Here is an 18,776-nt window from a genome sequence, read left to right as displayed (position 1 = left end):
GAAGCCGGAAGCGGAAGCGCCGCGGAGGGGCGGTGGGACGGGGCTGGCCTGCGCCGGTGGACGCGATGGGGCGCGGCGGCGGCACCTTCGAGCGGCTCCTCGGTACGGGACGCGGCCTTCCCGGGGCGCAGTGCGCGGCCTCGGGAGCCAGGGGGGGCCCGGGGTTTGTGCTCGGTACCGGGAGGGTTCCCGGGGTCTGGAGGGGAAGCGCCGGCGCGATCCAGGACAACCCGGTCGTTCCTGGCCCCGGAGCACCGCCGGCGGGGGAGGGGGGTGCGCAGAGCGGGGCTGGGGGAGCAGAGCCGCTGGAGCAGCCCCGTGGGTTTGTTCCCTGCAGATAAGGCAACGAGCCAGCTGCTGCTGGAGACGGACTGGGAATCCATCCTGCAGATCTGCGACATGATCCGGCAGGGAGACACGCAGTAAGTGCTCCCGGGCTCCGCCGCACTGGGAGCGCGGCTCCGTTACTCCCTCACAGCGCAGCACTCCCACCCTGAGGTGCTGCCATCCCCCCGGCCTCGGCAGGCACAGGTCATCTCTGGCCTGAAACCCTCAGAGGCACTCGGGCTTGAGCGTGTTTTTTCCTTCTCCTCCCAGTTTGCCCTGGGGGAAGTGGATTGGAACTGGGTGATCTTAAGGTCTCTTCCATCCCTAACCATTCTGTGATTCTAAGTGTGTAGGCTCTGTTGTTTGAGTGGAGGTTGGGAGGTTACCAGCAGCAGGTGGAATCTCCCCTCGGATTCCTCACTCCCTGAGGACATGTTCTCTCTCTCCTTACCCAGAGCAAAATATGCTGTCAACGCAATCAAGAAGAAAGTCAATGACAAGAATCCCCATGTGGCTCTCTACGCACTGGAGGTAACGCCAGACCAAACCATGGCACTGGCCAGGGAACATCCCAGTTTTCCCAAGCCTTCTGTGCTGCACAGGCTGCACGCAGCATCGGGTCACAGCTTGGAGCCTCCTCCCAGCTCTCGTACAGGAGTTCTGTGACTGATCAGTGTGAAGATTTCTGTCTTTAATCCCATCTCAGCTTTAGAGACAGGCTAAGTGAGATTTAAGACTGTCTTTACAGGCTGTCTTTACACAGCAGCAGTGCAGAGGCCCCCAGGAAGGAGAAGGGGAGCTCAGGCTCCAGTATGGCTTTACTGATGCTGCCCCAGTGTGACCCATTGCTCACATAGTGCTGTGTCTCTGTGTGCTGGGTTTCTTCACAGGCTGCAGAAAGGGAAGAATGTGTCAAGCTAATGCTGTCCTCTGCCCCTGCAGGTCATGGAGTCAGTGGTTAAAAACTGTGGGCAAACAGTCCATGACGAGGTGGCCAATAAACAGACTATGGAGGAACTGAAGGAAATACTCAAGGTAAATACAGCTGGGTTTACTGTCATTTTGGAATGAGGTTGGAAAAGCAGCAGCAGCAGGAGCTGTGTGTGTGTCCTTGCTTCTGTTCCCTTTGTGTAAGGAACAGAAGTGAAACTGGCTGGAAATGCATTTAAGAAACGGGCACCATGGTGTGGTGTGTAGAGAGCTCAGGAGAGGTGATGTTTTGAGAGCAGAGGTGATGTCGGGCTGTAATGTGAGAGGGGAGAGACATGTTGCAGAGGCCTTGACCCTTTCATGGTAGGTGCAATGCTTTGCTTGGCAGGAGGCAGCAAAGGGAACCAGGGGATGTTCTGGCAGTTCATCGAGGACTGAGTGGTTCCCTTCACAGTACAGCGTGAGGTATGCAGGAGGGTAAAGAGCAAGGGGAGAACTGGCAGAAGCTTCTTTACTGGGGCTATTCTGTTGGCCTGTGGAATCATTTGAGGAGCTTTGCAGGATGTAAACCTGGCTGTTTTCACTGGTGGGCTGTTGACACAAGCTGTCACTTGCCAGTTTGATATAACGTGATATCTGCAGGAGCTCTGCATGTCCCTGGAGTGGAGACTTCCACAGGTGAAGGGGAACTGGGAACTGCTGTCTCTGGCTCCCCTCCCAAAGCACAATGCCCAGGCAAGGCGTAGTTTTTCCTTCCTTACAGACTCTGTGTTCACCAGAAACAGGCGACCGGATGACCCAGATAATTGGTGAATGAGCTGTGCAGGTCCCGTCTCCTCGCACGTGGTACCAGGGTGTCTCCTGTCACCTTGCTGCTAGGGCTGACTCAGTCTCTGTGCAGGCTCTGCTGAGCCAGGAACAGTGACGCAATGTCATGGCCAGGGGTAGTAGCACAGCCACTCCTGCTGAGGAGATAAGATCAGGAGGTTCTGTGGTTCTCTCCAGTCCACCTCTGCCTCTGTGGTTCTGTAACTGCTGCAGACCCGTTCTCCTATGCTCTGCTGCTTGAGAATGCCCAGTGCTGGTAAAATGGTCTCAGCTCTGAGGAGGTTGAGGGCTGTGACACGTGTGGAATGCAGGATTTTTGGAATGGTCAGTAAGTCACACTGTGTGGGCTGAGCTGAGCTGAAGTCAGAGTTGGACAGTGCTCCTCTGCCTCTGGAGCAGCCGGTCATGTGGACAGCTGATGACAGGCTGCTCCGGAGGCTGGGGCAGGAACAGGCTTGCCAAGTTGAACTGTGACACAACCCCTGCCTCCAAAGGGCACCTACCCTGCTGATCCTGCCTTAGGCAGCTTCGAGTGTTCCTGGGCAGGAGCATTGGGGCTGGAGGTGCTGACAGCCCAGCACCCTCCAGTGCCAGTTCCTGGAACCCCAGCAGCGCTGGTTGAGGCGCTTGCTGCTGCTCTGCCCCACTCCGTGACTGTAGGTGCCCTGATGTTCTGAGTGCAGGACAAGCAGCTCCTGTGGGAGGTGAGCGGAGCTGAGCAGGGCAGTGCTCACACCAGGCTCTGTGGGTGTTTTCTAGAAGCATCCTAACCCATTGTCAGGTTGTTCCAAGCTGCTCTGAAGGATGTGTTCATGTTTGTGCTGAAGGAGCAGGCAGTCCTTGCTGTAAATTGTCCTTCCTGTGGCTTTCTGACAGCTCTCACCTTGCACAAGTGCTCTAAAGTCTCTCTGAAATATCTGACTGGTATTTCTGGCTTCCAGCAGATTCACACCAGCCTTCAGGTTTCAGGGCCTTATTCTCAGATTTGTTTTCTCTTCCCTTTCTGTGCAGAGGCAAGTGGAGACCAGTGTCCGCAGTAAGATCCTGTACCTTATCCAGGCCTGGGCTCATGCCTTCCGCAATGAGCCCAAGTACAAGGTGGTGCAGGACACCTATCAGATAATGAAGGTTGAAGGTGAGGACTCTGTGGGCAAAGGTGGGTGGACAGTTGGCCAAGCAGCTCTGCTGTGGAGGAGCTTTGCAGAAGGAAGGGCTGTTAGGGCCCTGTCTGGTGTTAGCAAAGTCTGCACTTGCAATACTGAGCTTTTTCTCACTGTCTTGATACCAAATGAACCTTTTGAGGTGACTGAATCCCACTGCAAAGAGAGAACAACCCTGCTGCCCCTGGATCAGCCCAGCTGGCAGCTAAGGGTTGGCAGTGAGACACTGCTTCAGGAAACTGGCCTGAAGTCAGTGTCCTTTGCAAAGGGCTCTGCAGTTCCATCTTTGCAGGCTTTCCTTAGTGCTTCCAGGACAGGTCCATGCTCCCACTCTCTTCCCCCCAGGGCACGTGTTCCCAGAGTTCAAGGAGAGTGATGCCATGTTTGCGGCAGAACGGGTGAGTTGTGCTGCTGGGGAGGGAGTTGGTGCTGTGGGACAGACCTCACTGTCCCGTCCCCTTCTACTGAACCTTCGGCTCCTGCACTCTTCCATTCTAATTCTGTGCAGATTAGAGCCCAGGGTGGGGGAACAATGCTCCCGGTGCTGCGCTGGCAGTTCTGGGCTCCTGTACAGAACTACCCAATGGAGGGGAGAGTGACCAGGACAGGGAGCTGGTTTCATCTTGCCCTGCTTGGCGGCTCCCAGCATCACTGCTGCCCAAAGCATCCCAGTCTCTAGGAACATGAGAGGGGATGATGTGGGGATCAGTAATTCCTGTTGAGCTGCAAATGCTTCCAGTATCCCCATTCATGAGAGCACCTTGGTTAGCTCCTGAGGAGCTCTGTGGAGGTGTTTGCCTTGAAGCTGTTGCCCTCTTTGACCCAATTCTCCTTATCCTGGACAGGCTCCAGATTGGGTGGATGCTGAGGAATGCCACAGATGTCGAGTGCAGTTTGGGGTTGTGACACGGAAGGTGGGTGCTGCTCCTGCTCCTCCGGGTTCCCTCATCCTGCACGGTCTCCGGAGACTTGCAGGACTCCTTGAGCCTGCTGGGAAGTGCTGGGCCTGGGCAGTGTTCCCTGGCTGCTGGCAGGGAAGTGCTAGGAGTGCCTGCGTGGTGGTGTCTAATGGTGAAGGAGCATGTTGCTGCCACACTGATGTCTCCCATCCTTTGCAGCATCATTGCAGGGCCTGTGGGCAGATCTTCTGTGGGAAGTGTTCTTCCAAGTATTCCACCATCCCAAAGTTTGGGATTGAGAAGGAAGTGAGAGTCTGTGAGCCCTGCTACGAGCATCTCAACAAGTCAGTACCTTTGTGGTGTATTTCTTTGCCTGCAGCAGCTGGGGCTGTGAGGGAGGAGCTTTGAGCAGAGCAGAGCTCCACACTGGGCTGGGTTCCCATCCTCTTGGGAATGGGGTTTTCAGCTGCAGTGCTGTGCAGTGCTGAGGCTCTGGTGCGGAGGAAGAAGCATTCAGCCTGCACTGTCATGTCTTTCTGACTACAGGAAAGCTGAGGGTAAAGCTGCTGCCACCTCTGAGCTGCCCCCCGAATACCTGACCAGTCCCCTCTCTCAGCAGTCCCAAGTGAGTGGCTGCCTATAGGTGCTGTATTATACACTGACCTATTTGGTGTCCATTTACTGACCACCTCTTCCTCCTGCTCACAGCTGCCTCCAAAGCGTGATGAGACAGCGCTGCAAGAGGAGGAGGAGCTGCAGCTCGCAATTGCCTTGTCTCAGTCAGAGGCGGAGGAGAAGGAGAGAATGGTTTGTGCCCTGCTGGGGGTGATGTGCTGGGCATCTCCCACCTGTGCTGTGACAGATCCTGGGCGTGTCCTGGTGTCACAAGACACAGAGCAAGTCACAGGGCCTGTGGAATGAGGGGGTGACAGTGGAGCCAGGCCTGTGCTGTGCTGCAGTCCCAGATCCTGGAAGCAGGCTGTGCCCGGGCTGTGAAGCCAGGGGCACACTGGCCTGTGGGAACTGTGTGGAGTGTAAGGCTGGGTCTGCCGCCTTTGGCCATCACCAGGAACTCACCCCCCCGGTGTGCCCAGTCTGCTGCTGACCAGAGCCTGGGCAGTCCCTGAGCCAACTGTTCTTCCTGTTTTGCAGAGGCAGAAAACAACCTACTCCATGTACCCGAAGGCTGAGCCCACTCCCGTTACATCCTCGGCTCCCCCGGTCAGCACGCTCTACTCCCCGCCCGTGGTACGTTTGTGGGAGCCTCTGAACATGTTTCAGGTGGACACAGGCCTTGTCCTTGTCCTGAGTCTGCCCTGGCTGTGTCAGGCTGTATCCCTGCTCTGAGAGGTTTGCCCCATTCAGCCCCTTGCTCTGTCACAGCACTGCTGTGTTGTCAGCAAGGTCTGCACTCAGGAGGAGGTGGTTGTCCCCTTCCAGGCTCTTGCCTGTGCTCAGGACTGGGTTGTCCATGGCCAGGTTCAAGCAGGATGTTTTGTGGGAGCTGAAAGTCTCCTGTTTCTCTGAATCACATTTCCCTGTTTGTTGCTTTACAGAATTCCTCTGCTCCCTTGGCTGAGGACGTTGACCCAGAGGTAAGGAGCCAGGCACTGCTGCTCCATGGCACATGCTCACTCCCTGTGGAGCATGATGCTGATCTTCCTTCTGTCCCTGGCAGCTGGCTCGGTACCTGAACCGCAACTACTGGGAGAAGAAGCAAGAGGAGGTTCGCAAGAGCCCCACGCCCTCAGCACCCCTGTCCCTTGCAGAGCCAGCTGCCCAGCCCGGGGAGGCCCACCCTGCCCCGCTCAGTGTTGTGGAGGTAAGAGGGGGCCTGGACCTGTGCCAGGTAGCTTCTGAGGGGCAAGGAGCACCCAGCTCCTTGGTGCAGCCTGGCCCCAGAGCACTGCAGGCTTGCAGTTGACTATTGTCACTGGAGAGCTGAGGGGCTGCCCTGTCCTTCCAGCAGCAGTACCAGAATGGCGAGTCTGAGGAGAACCACGAGCAGTTCCTGAAGGCACTGCAGAACGCAGTCACTACATTTGTCAACCGCATGAAGAGCAACCACATGCGGGGCCGCAGCATCACCAACGACTCTGCCGTCCTGTCCCTTTTCCAGTCTATCAACAACATGCACCCCCAGCTGCTGGAGCTGCTCAACCAGCTGGATGAGCGCAGGCGTACGTGGGACCTGTGTGGCCGTGGGACCATGGGGTGGCTGCTGGGGCTTTCCCAACACCAGGGTTGGCATTGCCAGGATGCAGCCTCTCTGGAGAGCAGGCAGTGTGGTGCACGAGGCGATTGGAGTGCTCTGCCCCAGGCAGGTCCCTGAGGTGTCTCTTCCCTCCCCAGTGTACTATGAGGGTCTGCAAGACAAATTGGCCCAGATCCGGGATGCACGTGGAGCCCTGAATGCGCTGCGGGAGGAGCACCAGGAGAAGCTGCGCCGTGCAGCAGAGGAGGCAGAGCGCCAGCGCCAGATCCAGCTGGCTCAGAAACTGGAGATCATGAGGCAGAAGAAGCAGGTGAGGCAGGGAAGTGTTTCCAGGGTATGTGGGGCACATCAACCCACAGGCCTGCTGGCTCCTCTGCCCCAGGGCTGACCTGGCAGGGGCAGATGCTGCAACATACTGGCTTGCAGCCATCATGGCCCTGTTCCTGCAGGAATACCTGGAGATGCAGCGTCAGTTGGCCATCCAGCGACTGCAGGAGCAGGAGAAAGAGAGGCAGATGCGCCTGGAACAGCAGAAGCAGACCATCCAGATGCGAGCCCAGATGCCAGCCTTCTCCCTGCCTTATGCCCAAGTACGTCTGCAGGGCCAGAGACCCTCCTGCCCAGTCCCAGGGGGTGTGGGCTAGAGCTGTTTTTCTTCCCTCAACAGCTCCAGGCCATGCCTGCCGCCGGTGGGGTGATTTACCAGCCCTCTGGGCCCAGCAGCTTCCCTGGCACCTTCAGCCCAGCTGGCTCGGTGGAGGGCTCTCCCATGCATGGCGTGTACATGAACCAGGCAGCACAGGGGAGCACTGGGCCGTACACAGCCATGCCTGTTGCAGGGACAGGTATGTGGCCAGCTGAGCCCACTGAGGGTGGAGGCTGAGGGCAAGGTGGTAGCTTCAGTCTCTGCCTCTCTGCCCCAGATCCCAGCATGGTGAATGCCTACATGTACCAGGCAGGGGCAGGCAGTGGGCAGGCAGTGCAGCAGGGCCCCGCGGTGCCCACCACCACCCCTGCATATTCTTCCTACCAGCCGACCTCAACACAGGGCTACCAGGCAAGTGAGGGCTGGGGCTTTCTGCAGGGCTCGGGGATTTGGCAATGGGATCTTCAGGAGGGAGGATGGGCTAGTTGGTCCCATCTCTGGATCTGCTTTAGCTCTCACAGTGGGAGTGGGTTGGAGTCAGGGCTGGTTTGGGCTCCCCATGGCACAGAGGGAAGATGCTGTGCTGTCTCCAGTGGCTCGTGGGGAGTGTTGCTGCTCCTGGAGTGCTGGTTTGAGTTGAGCTGGTACCGCTTCTCACCAACCTCTCCTCCCCAGAGCGCAGCCTCACAGTCACAGAGCATCCCGGCCATCTCCCAAGCCCCCCAGTCGGGTGCCATGGGTTACATGGGCACCCAGTCGGTCTCCATGGGCTACCAGCCCTACAGCATGCAGGTGAGCACCCCTTGTCCCACTGACTCCTGCTTGGCTGCAGGGTGGGCTCCAGCGCATGGAACAGCCCTGGACCTGTGGTGCTGGTGGCCAGGTGGAGATGGGGTCTTTGGCCTGTGCCCCACTGTGTATCCCTCAGCCCCTCTGACAGCTGCCCCTCGCTCTCTCAGGGTCTCATGTCTGCCCTGCCGGGCCAGGAAGCGGCACTGAGCTCCCTGCCAGCTCAGCAGTCCTACCTGCCCGGGCAGCAGCCCCTCTACCAGCAGGTGAGTGCCGGGGCTGGGTGCGGGGGGTGCGTGCTGCCGGGGCCGCCTCTAACGGAGGGTCCTCGCCTCTTGCAGATGGCACCAGCGGGAGGGACCCCGCAGCAGCCGCCGCCGCAGCAGCCCCCGCCAGCCCCGGCGCAGCCGCCGCAGGGCAGCAGCGAGGCTCAGCTCATCTCCTTCGACTGACCCCGGCGCGGCGCTGCCTGAGACACTGCTGGACCTCCGGAACCGCGTCCCCTCTCCCGCTCCTCGTCCTGCCCTCCCGGGGACGGGGCTCCGCGGGGCCCAGCAGCGGGAGCGCGGCCCCGGGACCGTACCCGGTACCCGAGGAGCAGCCTCGCGCCCTCCCGCCGAGCCCAGTTCCCCATCATCCCCCCCCCTCCCACCGGGACCCCTCCCCGGGCCCGAGCCCATCCCCGTGGGGGAGACCGAGCGCTACCGGCGCTAATAAAGAGCTGGGAACGATCCGCGCCCCGTGTGCTGCGGTGGGCGGGGCGGCGACGGGGGCGAGCGAGTGTTGGCGGACCCGGCGGCTAGAGCGTCCGCCCCGCCTCACCATCGAGTGGCGGCGCGGGGGCCGCCGGAACCATCGAGCGCGGGGCAGAGCGCCGCCGTGTCCTCTGCGGCCGCCATGCTGCCCGCCGCCCGCGCGCTGCCGCCGCGCCTGCCCCGCCGCCTGCCGCCCGCCTGGCGCTGCCCGGGGCCGCGGGCGCTGGGCACGGGCCGCGCGCGGCGCTCGGAGGCGTTGGCTGAGGCGCCGCTGGACACGGCTGCCAAGCGGTACTCGCCCAAGGTGCAGCAGCTCGTGCGGGACATCGCGGGGCTCACGCTGCTCGAGGTCGCCGACCTCAACGCGCTGCTCAAGGTGGGTGGCGAGGACGGCGCGGCCCGGCCTGGCTCGGCTCAGTCCGGCCCGGCCTGGCTCGGCTCGGCCCGGCTCAGCTCGGCCCGCTTGCGCCTCACCGCCGCTCTTCCCGCAGGAGACGCTGAAGATCCCGGACGTGGGGGTGATGCCCGCGGCGGCTGCCACCCTCCTGCCCTCCCAGGCGGCTCCTCAGGTACTGGGCTATCCGGAGAGGGGACGGGAGTTGGGCTCCGCGGGTCCCCATGCGGAGGGGACTGTGGGCTGGGGGCACCGAGCCGGGCCCGGACCCCAGGCCTGAGCTTACACCCGTTGCTCACCACTCCCCGGTGGCTCCAGCAGGAGGAGGAGGAGGTGCCGATGAAGAAGGAGAAGACACATTTCACCGTGCGGCTGACGGACTTGAAGGCGACCGACAAGGTGAAACTGATCAAGGAGGTGAAGAACTTTGTGCCAGGAGTGAACCTTGTGCAGGTGAGGAGGGGGCTGCAGTGCCCTGGGGCTGGAGGCTGGAGGCCTGGGAGAACAGTTCCCAGTGCAGGGGAGCAGATGATGTTGGGGCAGGAGTCGGTTGCATCCATGCATCTGGCATATTTAGGGAAGGGTCTTCCCTCCCACCTCTGCTGCGTGGCCAACAGCAGAGCCCCTGGCAGGAGCAAGGGGATGAAGAAGGAGGCTCAGAGCAAACACCTCAAATTCTTCTGTGCCAGCCTCAAATCCAAGAGCTGCTGTGAGCTTTCATGCAGAGCTGGGAGCAGCTGGGGTCCCAGCTCACTGGGTTTGCTGGATCCCTCCCTCCTTGGTCAAGGCCATCGTATTTCTGAATTTAAACAAGTTTCTCCAGTTCACACATCTTGTAACCCACATTTCTGGCCCTTTCCAGAGCTGCTCTTGTCATATATGGTGCCTCCTCCTTTTTCCTTGGAGGAGATGGGCTTTTCAGGGTCCTGTGAGGGCCTGAGCTCATGCCCTTGAGCCACAACATAGAACAAAGAATGGGATAGAACCGTTACTGGGGAAGTGTTTGACGTGCTTCAGTCCTCTACAGGTGATGCTTTTGTGCCTTGGGGTTAGCAGTAGCCCTTTCTATTCACACGGCTGCAGGGAGGAAATCCTGCTCTTAGGGGTTTAGAGGATTTCTAGAAAATCTTCTGACCTGTTTGTGTTGATCAGTCCCAAAGCAAACAGTTCAGTAACAGAGGAGCTCAGTGGCAGAGCTGTGTCACTGGCTGCTGGGTTGAGTGACTGTCAGCTTGGCTGGTCCAGCTGATGGGTCTCATGTGAATGTTAAAACACCAAACCCAGTAATAGACAGAACCAGTGGGTAATTAGCAGCTCTCTGGAGAACTCAAGCTGAACAACTTGTCTTAGTGAATGGAACCTGCCAAACAAGCCAGTTTCAGGTCCAGTGCAGGTCCGAGGTTGGTAGATGCAGGCAAACTTTACCAGGTGTGACCTATCCAAGCTGGTGCTTTGATTCAAGCACACCCAGACACAAAACCATTGCTTTTGCTGCTGGTTCTGTTTGTGAGATTGTGTTCAGAGCGTGGCTGGTGCAGTTGTACTGTCAGTTTTGCTTCCATCTGGTTGGGATGTTCTAACAAGCCTCGCAGGGATCCCTCCTGCCTGTAGGGCTGTCCATGACTTGGAAGCCAGAATTGCTGGGAGAACCTCTGGTGTTGGGCACTGATGGAACTCAGGTCAGTCCCCCAGGAACAGCTCAATGAGACGGGGGTGTCATCAGCACAAGCTGGGCTGTAGTCTGCACCTCAGGAAATGTGTTCTGAGCCAGCTCCACAGAATCACACTCACCTCCTGTCTCCTTGTACTCTGGCTGGGGCTGGAACAGCCATTCCTGTGCAAGACCAGCTTGGGACCTGCTGCAGGGCACCACGAACAGCTGCTCTGACCAGGGCTGCTTTAGAGCAGTGGTTAAGCATTGGCAAGAAGGGTTTCAACTGGAGATAACCTTGACTGTTCCCTGTCCTCATCCCAGCCAGCCAGAATGGGCTCCTGTCCCGATCCTGCTCTGCCACGCTCTGCCTGTGCCACAACCCCTCCTCATCCCTGGCAAAACCAGGCTTTTTCTGCCACTGTGGGTTCATCATCACTGCCCCCAGCTGGAATCAAAACCACAAACCCTTTCTGTTGGCACTAGTCAGGCTCTTGGTGCTCAGTACAGTACCTGCAGAGCCACATGGCAGAGAGCTGGCAGCAGCCCTGTGCCACAGGAACCTCCCGAGCTCTGTTTTAAGGACCTGAGGGGCCTTTGTTATGCTGCTTGTGGTGAGAGGAAGAGCATCTAACTGAGCCAGGGTTTATCCTCTGGGTTCCTGTCCTTTCTTCACAGCAGCCCTGCAAGAACTCCCTTTAAATGAGCTCAGCAGCTTTTCAGCCTGTCTTAACCACTGAGGAACTGCAGAGTAGCAGTGGTTTGGGTAAAAAGTCCTACAAATAGCAAGATTGTGTTGTTGATACTGGAGTTCTTTTACCCCGTACAGTGTGTTCTTGCACAGCTGAACCCTGCAGCCTCCTCCCTGCTGGCAGAAACATGTGAACCAAAACAGTCACACTTGGAAAGGCCAGGAGCTGCCCTGTGGTGCGGCCCAGGCACTGGGGCTGCATGTCAGCGGCACCGTGCATGTGGTGGGAGGAATTGAAGAGCAGTTACTCACTGATAAAGGTCTTCCAGAGCTGAAGAGGATGCGCCATCACTTGCAGTTGGATTTAAACAGCCCCTGGTTTGATGTGCTGTAGCTCAAGTGAAAGTCTTGGGCTTCAGACCTTGGGTTTATGCTGAGGTCAGTCTCATGGCTCTAAATCTGTTAATCCAGTTAGTGAAAGCCAATCTCCAATCTCACACTTCTTTCCCGCCCGCAGGCAAAGAAGCTGGTGGAGTCCCTTCCACAGGACATCAAAGCCAATGTCTCCAAGGAGGAAGCGGAGAAGATCAAAGCAGCACTGGAGGCAGCAGGAGGGACTGTGGTTCTGGAGTAGACATCCATGTCTCACCACGGAGGGACTGGCACAATGGCAGCCAGCCCCACTGCCACCATCCCCTGCACCATGGTCTGGGTGCTTCTGAGTGCAGTGGGAATGCTCTCTGGAAGGGGCCCTGTGCAAGAATGCTGTACGGTTTGGTGGGGCTGCCATCTGGTCCCAGCACTGCAATGAACTCTACTTCATAAATAGCCGAAAAACCCTCAGAAATGGTTCATCTCTTCCCGTTAACCGGGTGGCGAGTGGGAACCGTGGCTCTGGAGCCCGGGACTGTGGCAGATGCGGCGCAGGGGGGATCCCGCCACAACCCCGGGCTTGTTATGGCAGCCCCACTTCTGGGCCCCCTCTGTTCCCCCTCCCAGTCATTATCGCCCCGGTTCTCCACCCCCGGTGCTGCAGGTGGGGGCTGTGCCGTTGCCCCCGAAGGGGGCGTGGATTACTCGAGGGGCGTGGCCATGCTGCTGGGGGGGCGTGGCCTCGGCTGGGGGCGTGTGTTCCCCACTGCGAGGCGCCGATGGCGGAGCGGCGAGTATCGCGCTGGTACTTCGGCGGCCTCGCGTCGTGCGGCGCCGCCTGCTGCACGCACCCGTTGGACCTGCTCAAGGTGAGGGGATGGAGACGGCTCCGGGGGCCGGGACGGGATCGGAGGCAATGGGGAGCGGCCGCAAGGGGATGTTTAATGGCTCGGGGGGGTCGCTTAACGGCGGCGGAGGACTGGTGAACGGCTGCGGAGGACCGGTGAACGGCTGCAGGAAGCCGGTTCTGAGGGACTGGTTCGTAGCGGTGAGGGCACCGAGCGCTCTGAGACGCGGCCCTGAGCTCGGGGGACCGACAGGGACGCAGGAGACAGGGACAGGGCTGAGGGGACGCGGGCCTTGCCCAGGAGCATCTGTGGGGACGCGGTGTGTGGGGTGGGGGCTCCGGGGAGCTCGGGGTGCCGGCCCGGGGGGGGGTGAGAGGCCGTGGAGGACGCCCTGGGCAGCCCTGCCCGGGTACGGCAGCGCCTCCGGGGCTCACAGCGCTGGACGGGGGCCCACTGGACTCCGTGTCCTCAGGCCAAGGTGTCACCGAGGCGTCCTGGCCGGGCTGGCATCCCTGCTCCCGCACAAAGCGAGCCGCGCGCAGCCCTGCACTGCCAGCACCCATGGTGGGGTGAGTGCCAGCGCTGACCCGAGCCTTGTGCCAAGCCGTCCCGGGCCGCAGGGGGAGCGGGAGGGCACAGCCTGGGACAGGCACCCCTGCACCCTGTGCCTGGAGAGAGGAGAGGATGTGGCAGGCACCGGCCCAGGAGAGGAACCGGCACTGGCAGGGGGATGCCACTTCCCCGGCGCTCGGCCTGTTGCTGTGCATGGCTGGCCCTGGCTGGCAGCCCACGGGGGCTTGGAGGATGCCCTGGTGAGGTGCCAAGAAAGGGAATTTGTCTGGCACATGCCTCCAGGTCTGCCTCTGAGCCAGTGACGGGTGTGACTTTTGGGCTGTGTCCCCACAAGGCAGCCGCTGTGTGCTCTGCAGCAGAGCACCCTGGGCTGGGTTTGCCAGCAGGTCTATACCTGGATATTGATCACGGACCTGCCTTTGGCCCAGAGTTCATCTGCTCTGGGGCTGGTGCAGGCCTGGGGAACCACGAGGGGCCCAGGGCCTGCAGGGTAGGGGGTGAAGGGTGCTTCACCGCACCTTTGGACCTTAACCTGGTGGGAGCCAGCCCGTGGCACCGCCGGATCACTGGAACCAGCTGTGGGCAGCCACCGGCCGCCCCCGGGGCTGCCTGTCCCGGCAGTGACCGCAGCGCTGCCCGGCTCCTCCCCTGCCCGCCCGCGGCCCTGGGAAGGGAGGCAGCAGCGTTCTTCCTGGTGCGGCGGTGCCCTCCCTACCTGCCTGCCCCGTGCCTCTGCCCGGGCTGCCCGCACCCGCCCCGGCACAGCCGAGCTCCGGCCCCTGTGTCCGGACTCCGCCTGCCGGGCCCGGGGGCAGGTCCCTGCCCCGCAGCCCCACTGCGGCCTCGCACAGACAGAGGCTGTTCCCAGCGTCCTGTGGCGTGTCCCACGCTCCGGCCGATCCGGCGCTTCTGTAACGGGAGCCAGGCCTGGTTCCCTGCCAGCGGCCCTTTGCTCGTCTTTATTTTATCTGCTGGCCCCTTGACCCACACGTGATGTTTGTGGTGTTGGGGTGCTCAGGACATGCTGCTCTGTCCTGGCCAGCCCCGTGCCCCACTGCCGAGGCTGGGAGCAGAGCACCCTCATTCCCAGGCTGTGCCTGATCATGGCATGGAGCACGTGAGTGGGGCTGTGCTCCTGCCTCTGTGATTCCTGTGGCTGGGAAGGAGGGAAAATGACTTATGGAGGCCATGGCCGCTACGTGTGGCAAGGGTGCAGGCAGTGGGAGGTCATGAATTCATGGCCCCAGTGTGGTTCCTCAGAGCAAATTCATGCCGGTTGCTCATTCGTGTGTTTCTGGCCCAGCACCTTCCTCGGGGGAGCAGATGCTGGCACCTCATCCTGAGGCATGGGGCAGGGCAGTGCCTGGGAAGGGCTGGGTCAGGTGCTCCACCACTTCCCCTCCTCCCGCCAGCCTCCTCCCTCTGAGGCTGCTCGGGACAGGTTCCAAGTGCTGCTGAGGTGCAGGGAGCCTGGAGCTGTTGCTCCAGTGCTCACAAGTTACCCTGGCAAGACTCAGAGCAGCTGTCCCTGCACTCCCTGCACCCAGCACCACTCTGTGCACTGACACTGCTGGCTCTGCCTCAGGTCCACCTACAGACGCAGCAGGAGGTGAAGATGCGGATGATGGGGATGGCCATGCATGTGATCCGCAACGACGGCTTCCTGGCCCTGTACAACGGGCTCAGCGCCTCCTTGTGCCGGCAGGTGAGTGCCACCATGCCTCAGTGTGTCTGGTCCCCCATGGAGCTCCTGCCGCAGCACTGCCCTCGCTGTCTGGCAGCAGGGCTGGGGCTGACAGGCTGCCCAGCAGGACACAGCAGCTCTTCCTCCTCTCCTCCAGATGACATATTCCTTGACTCGCTTCGGCATCTACGAGACAGCGCGAGAGCACTTAGGCCGGGGCAGCCAGGGGCCTCCCCCCTTCTACCAGAAAGTGCTGCTGGGTGCAGTGGGAGGTGAGTGGGGCAGAGGAACCCTCACCCTTTGCTGCCTCAGGCCGCAGGAGCCCCTGACCCCAGCTCTTTGCCGCAGGTTTCACCGGCGGGCTCGTGGGGACACCGGCAGACCTGGTGAACGTCAGGTCGGTGCTGCCACGTCCTGGTGCTGCTGGGGGCAGCTCGTGGCTGGTGTGTAACAGCAGTCGGGGTGGTGGGTGCTCCCCTGCTCCTGGCCTGGCTCCCGACCAGCCGTGCTGCGGTTGGAGGTTGGTGCCGATGGGAGGCTCTGTGCCAGGACTGGAGCTGTTGTGGTCGGTGTGACAGCCCCAGCCCCTTGTGCGGCCTCCGGGCGGTGTGGGGCTGCAGACACCTTTCCTGTCCCGCTGCAGTCGAGCGACACAAGCGTCTGCTGGGCCTCTGCCCGCTGCCCAGGCGGGTCCCTGAGGCTGGGGGTGCACAGCGGGTCCCCGGCCCCGCCTCACCCCGCCCTGCGTTGCCTTCCAGGATGCAGAACGACATGAAGCAGCCGCCCTCTCAGCGGCGCAAGTGAGTGAGGGCTCGGGTGGAGAGCGGGGGTCCCTGTGGCCGCGGGGGGGCAGCACCGGACCGGCGGCTGGGGCCGTTCCTTTACGGGGGCCGGCGGGGCTGGGGCTGCGGGAGCACAGCCCCGGAGCTGCAGCCGCCTGCGCGGCCTGCGAGAAGCCTCGGACCCTGACACCTTCCCCTCTCGCTCCTTCCAGCTATTCCCATGCCCTGGACGGCATGTACCGCGTCCTCCGGGAAGGTGAGGCCGTGCCAGCCGGGTAGGGTGAGCCTGCCCGGGCTGTCCTCGCAGGCACCGGGAATACGCGGTTGCCGGTTAGATGAATGGGGCCGGGAGCTGTGTCTGGAGCTGCCGCGTGTGCTCGCTCAGCTGGGGCAGGCAGAGGGGATGGAAGGTGGCCGGAGAGCATCACTGCAGCATCTGGCTGGGGCTGGGCCAGGCAGGGCCGGGACACCCGCCCGTGCTCCGGTGTGAACGGGAGAGCTGCTGGGAAAAGCACGAGGGGGTGGAGCGGGTGGGAAGGGGAATGAAGGGCAGCAGGAAGGAGGCAGTGCCCAAAGCTTCTGCTTTCTGCAGCGTATTTGCTGTAGTGCTTCAAGCACTGTTGTGTGAGGAGTCTGGGACACGGGCTGGGCAGGGAAGGGAGCGTGGGTGACGTCCCAGGACTGTGCTGATCCCAATCTGTCTGTCTGCAGAGGGCCTGAAGAAACTCTTCTCTGGAGCCACAATGGCATCCAGCCGAGGGGCCCTGGTCACTGTTGGGCAGGTAGGACAGCTCTGCAGGGCAGTCAGTGCCCAGGTAGGGACAGGGGCTGTCCCTGGTGTGGTGAGGAGGGTGGATGTGCCAGTAATGGGCTGTGTCTCCACAGCTCTCCTGTTATGACCAGGCCAAGCAGCTGGTTCTCTCCACTGGGCTGCTGTCAGACAACATCTTCACTCACTTCCTGGCCAGTTTCATCGCTGTGAGCAGGGTTGATGAGGGGAGGCAGGACTGGGATGGGGTTTGCTGGCAGGCAGGGCTGCCGGAGCTGCTGAGCAGGGCCAGGCACAAAGCTATGTGTCTCTCTGGTGCCCTGGCCTTTGCTGGCACCATGAGCTGCTGACCCGCTCACTCTCCCCAGGGCGGATGTGCCACATTCCTGTGCCAGCCCCTGGATGTGCTCAAGACCCGCCTCATGAACTCCCAGGGCGAGTACCGGGTGAGTACAGCCCATCCTGTCCTCTCTGCACACTGGCCCCTGCCTCCTGCCACCTCCTCATGTCTGTCCCTCTTGTTCCAGGGTGTTACCCACTGTGCCATGGAAACTGCCAAGCTTGGACCCCTCGCCTTCTACAAGGTACCTACCTGGGGTCGCATGGGATGGGCTGGTGGAGTGGGGCACAGATCTGAGTGCACAGCGATGGCTGCGGTGCCTCCCTTACTGCTGTGACAGTCCCTGCCTGTCACCAAGGTGCCAGCTCCCTGGGGCTCACGCTGCCCTGTGCCCGCAGCCTTGCACCACGCAGGGTGCTGCAGGGCACCTTGGCCATGATGGTGAGACCCAGGTCCAGACACAAGCTGACTCTCCCCCTTCTCCCTGTCCTCTTCCAGGGCTTCATTCCCGCTGCCGTCCGGCTCATTCCTCACACCATCCTCACCTTTGTCTTCCTGGAACAGCTACGCAAATACTTTGGGATCAAAGTGAGCACCTGAGAAGGAGGAACAGGCCCTGCCTCACCCCAGGGTGAGCGCGGGGTCACCACTGAGACCCCAGGACCTCTCCACTACCTGAGCCAGTGCCAGTCCCCTGGCCCTCACCCCTGCTCCTGTGCCTTGCCAGCGCTGTGCCTGGCCAGTCCCAGCGTTCCCCTTCCTCTCACCCCTGTTCTCAGTATTTCTGTTACCTCTGGGCTATCCTGCGCCCCTTTTCCCCTCTGCACTGTTTGTCTGGTGTTTTTTGTGTCTTCCCACTGCCCACAAGTCCTGTCCATGCCCCCCTCAGCCCCATCACTCCTGCCTGTGGGGTTGGGGGCTGGAGCCCATCCTTCAGCAAGGCCTGTGTCAGGGCACAGGTGGTGCTGGCAAGCAGCACGGGGAGGTGCAGATTTAGCACAGCCCCATCGTCCCAGAGTGCCTGTGGTTCCTGTGCTGCTCCCCTGGCCCCAGCACAGCCTCTGTCCCCACACACCCCTGCTGCTCCTGCTTGGCCAAAACTCACCAGCGCCGGTGGCTGCTGTGTTCTTCAGGGATTGTGCCTCATACCAATGATGGGAGATCGGACCCTGGGGAGGGGGGAACTGCCCAGCCCCTGTCCCTCTGCTCCACTGCCAGTGGGAGTCCCTCTCTCCTGGCCCCTCCTCACCCAGGGCATGGCCCCAGGCCTGGCAGGGGGTGCTCCAGGACCTGCCACATGTCCTGCACCAGCCCTGGCCCAGGCTGGAGGATCCGGGCTGTCCTGTGCCCCCCTCACTCTGCATCACCCTGCATGGGGGCTGCAGCCTCTGGCCATGTGTACCCCTGTGTGAGATGGTCCCAATGGATCAAAGAACTGGAATAGCTGTGACTTTCATATGTAATAAAAGGTGAAACAAGCTCAGGGCCTGGTGTCCTGCCTCAGGGGCTGGGGAATGCTGTGCCCCCTCCTGCTGCAGGGGTCAGTTTGGGAGCCAAGTGCAGGGAGCAGAGCAGGGCTCACTTCATGCTTGCGGGGATCTATGCCCTGTTACCTGCCCCAGCCCCATGCAGTGGGGAGCTGTGGGCTGAGTGCCCTGGGCCAGCCCTGTGCCAAGTTGTGCCCAGCCTCAGCCATGCCAAGGGCACCCGCCAGCCTCTGCTTCACTGCGGGAGCTGCCTCCTGGATGTGTCACTAATTGGGTTGCAGCAGGTGGAACAGAGCCAGCCTGGGCAGGCAGAGCACTGAAAGCTCATCACCTTAACGAAGCCTAATGATGCTGGCTGGTATCACCACTTTGTTCCTGTGCCTGGCCCCGGGTAAGAGCCATGGTGAGGTGAGTGTGGGGCAAGCCCAACCCCTGGCTCTAACCCGCCAGCCCCACTGGTGGGTGCTGCTCTGCACCCACACCCAGGCTCTGCTGGAGCAGGAGAGTGGTGGGGCTGTGGGGCCCGTCCCAACCCCACTGCCCTTCAGCGGCACAGACTGGTGCCAGCCAGCAGCAGCCGTGGTGCCACCATCTGCTCCAGCCCTGGGCCACAGCACCCACCTTTCCTCTTCCCAT

General features: G+C 61.1%; 3 protein-coding genes across 5 annotated transcripts; all 3 read left to right on the top strand.

Annotated features, from left to right (window-relative positions):
* Nucleotides 1-2: 2 nt before the first annotated feature.
* On the top strand, nucleotides 3-8,525 carry HGS (hepatocyte growth factor-regulated tyrosine kinase substrate). Its single transcript, XM_034067735.1, has 21 exons — nucleotides 3-102; nucleotides 338-422; nucleotides 783-858; nucleotides 1,270-1,362; nucleotides 3,097-3,220; nucleotides 3,591-3,643; nucleotides 4,091-4,159; nucleotides 4,364-4,488; nucleotides 4,691-4,769; nucleotides 4,853-4,951; nucleotides 5,297-5,392; nucleotides 5,701-5,739; nucleotides 5,823-5,966; nucleotides 6,111-6,324; nucleotides 6,497-6,669; nucleotides 6,809-6,949; nucleotides 7,027-7,204; nucleotides 7,283-7,416; nucleotides 7,681-7,797; nucleotides 7,965-8,060; nucleotides 8,136-8,525. The coding sequence occupies exons 1-21, from the start codon at nucleotides 66-68 to the stop codon at nucleotides 8,244-8,246; spliced, it is 2,283 nt and encodes a 760-aa protein (XP_033923626.1). The 5' UTR covers nucleotides 3-65; the 3' UTR covers nucleotides 8,247-8,525.
* A 154-nt stretch (nucleotides 8,526-8,679) lies between these two features.
* MRPL12 (mitochondrial ribosomal protein L12) lies at nucleotides 8,680-12,128 on the top strand. The gene is made up of 4 exons (XM_034067598.1): nucleotides 8,680-8,925; nucleotides 9,041-9,118; nucleotides 9,262-9,396; nucleotides 11,803-12,128. The coding sequence occupies exons 1-4, from the start codon at nucleotides 8,692-8,694 to the stop codon at nucleotides 11,917-11,919; spliced, it is 564 nt and encodes a 187-aa protein (XP_033923489.1). The 5' UTR covers nucleotides 8,680-8,691; the 3' UTR covers nucleotides 11,920-12,128.
* A 293-nt stretch (nucleotides 12,129-12,421) lies between these two features.
* Nucleotides 12,422-18,132, top strand: SLC25A10 (solute carrier family 25 member 10). 3 transcript variants are annotated; one of them, XM_034067528.1, is made up of 11 exons: nucleotides 12,422-12,526; nucleotides 14,664-14,783; nucleotides 14,920-15,034; nucleotides 15,111-15,159; nucleotides 15,521-15,562; nucleotides 15,757-15,800; nucleotides 16,256-16,326; nucleotides 16,430-16,522; nucleotides 16,682-16,759; nucleotides 16,841-16,897; nucleotides 17,152-18,132. In XM_034067528.1, the coding sequence occupies exons 1-11, from the start codon at nucleotides 12,437-12,439 to the stop codon at nucleotides 17,251-17,253; spliced, it is 861 nt and encodes a 286-aa protein (XP_033923419.1). In that variant the 5' UTR covers nucleotides 12,422-12,436; the 3' UTR covers nucleotides 17,254-18,132. The 3 variants fall into 3 exon arrangements, with proteins under 3 accessions (XP_033923419.1, XP_033923420.1, XP_033923421.1); XM_034067529.1 differs by lacking the exon at nucleotides 16,430-16,522; XM_034067530.1 differs by lacking the exons at nucleotides 16,256-16,326; nucleotides 16,430-16,522.
* Nucleotides 18,133-18,776: the final 644 nt, after the last annotated feature.

The sequence above is a fragment of the Melopsittacus undulatus genome, chromosome 11, assembly GCF_012275295.1.
Source record: "Melopsittacus undulatus isolate bMelUnd1 chromosome 11, bMelUnd1.mat.Z, whole genome shotgun sequence".
Classification (NCBI taxonomy): Eukaryota; Metazoa; Chordata; class Aves; order Psittaciformes; family Psittaculidae; genus Melopsittacus; species Melopsittacus undulatus.
The sequence above is the reverse complement of the archived record's forward strand: the minus strand, read 5'-3'. Positions and strand labels throughout refer to the sequence as shown.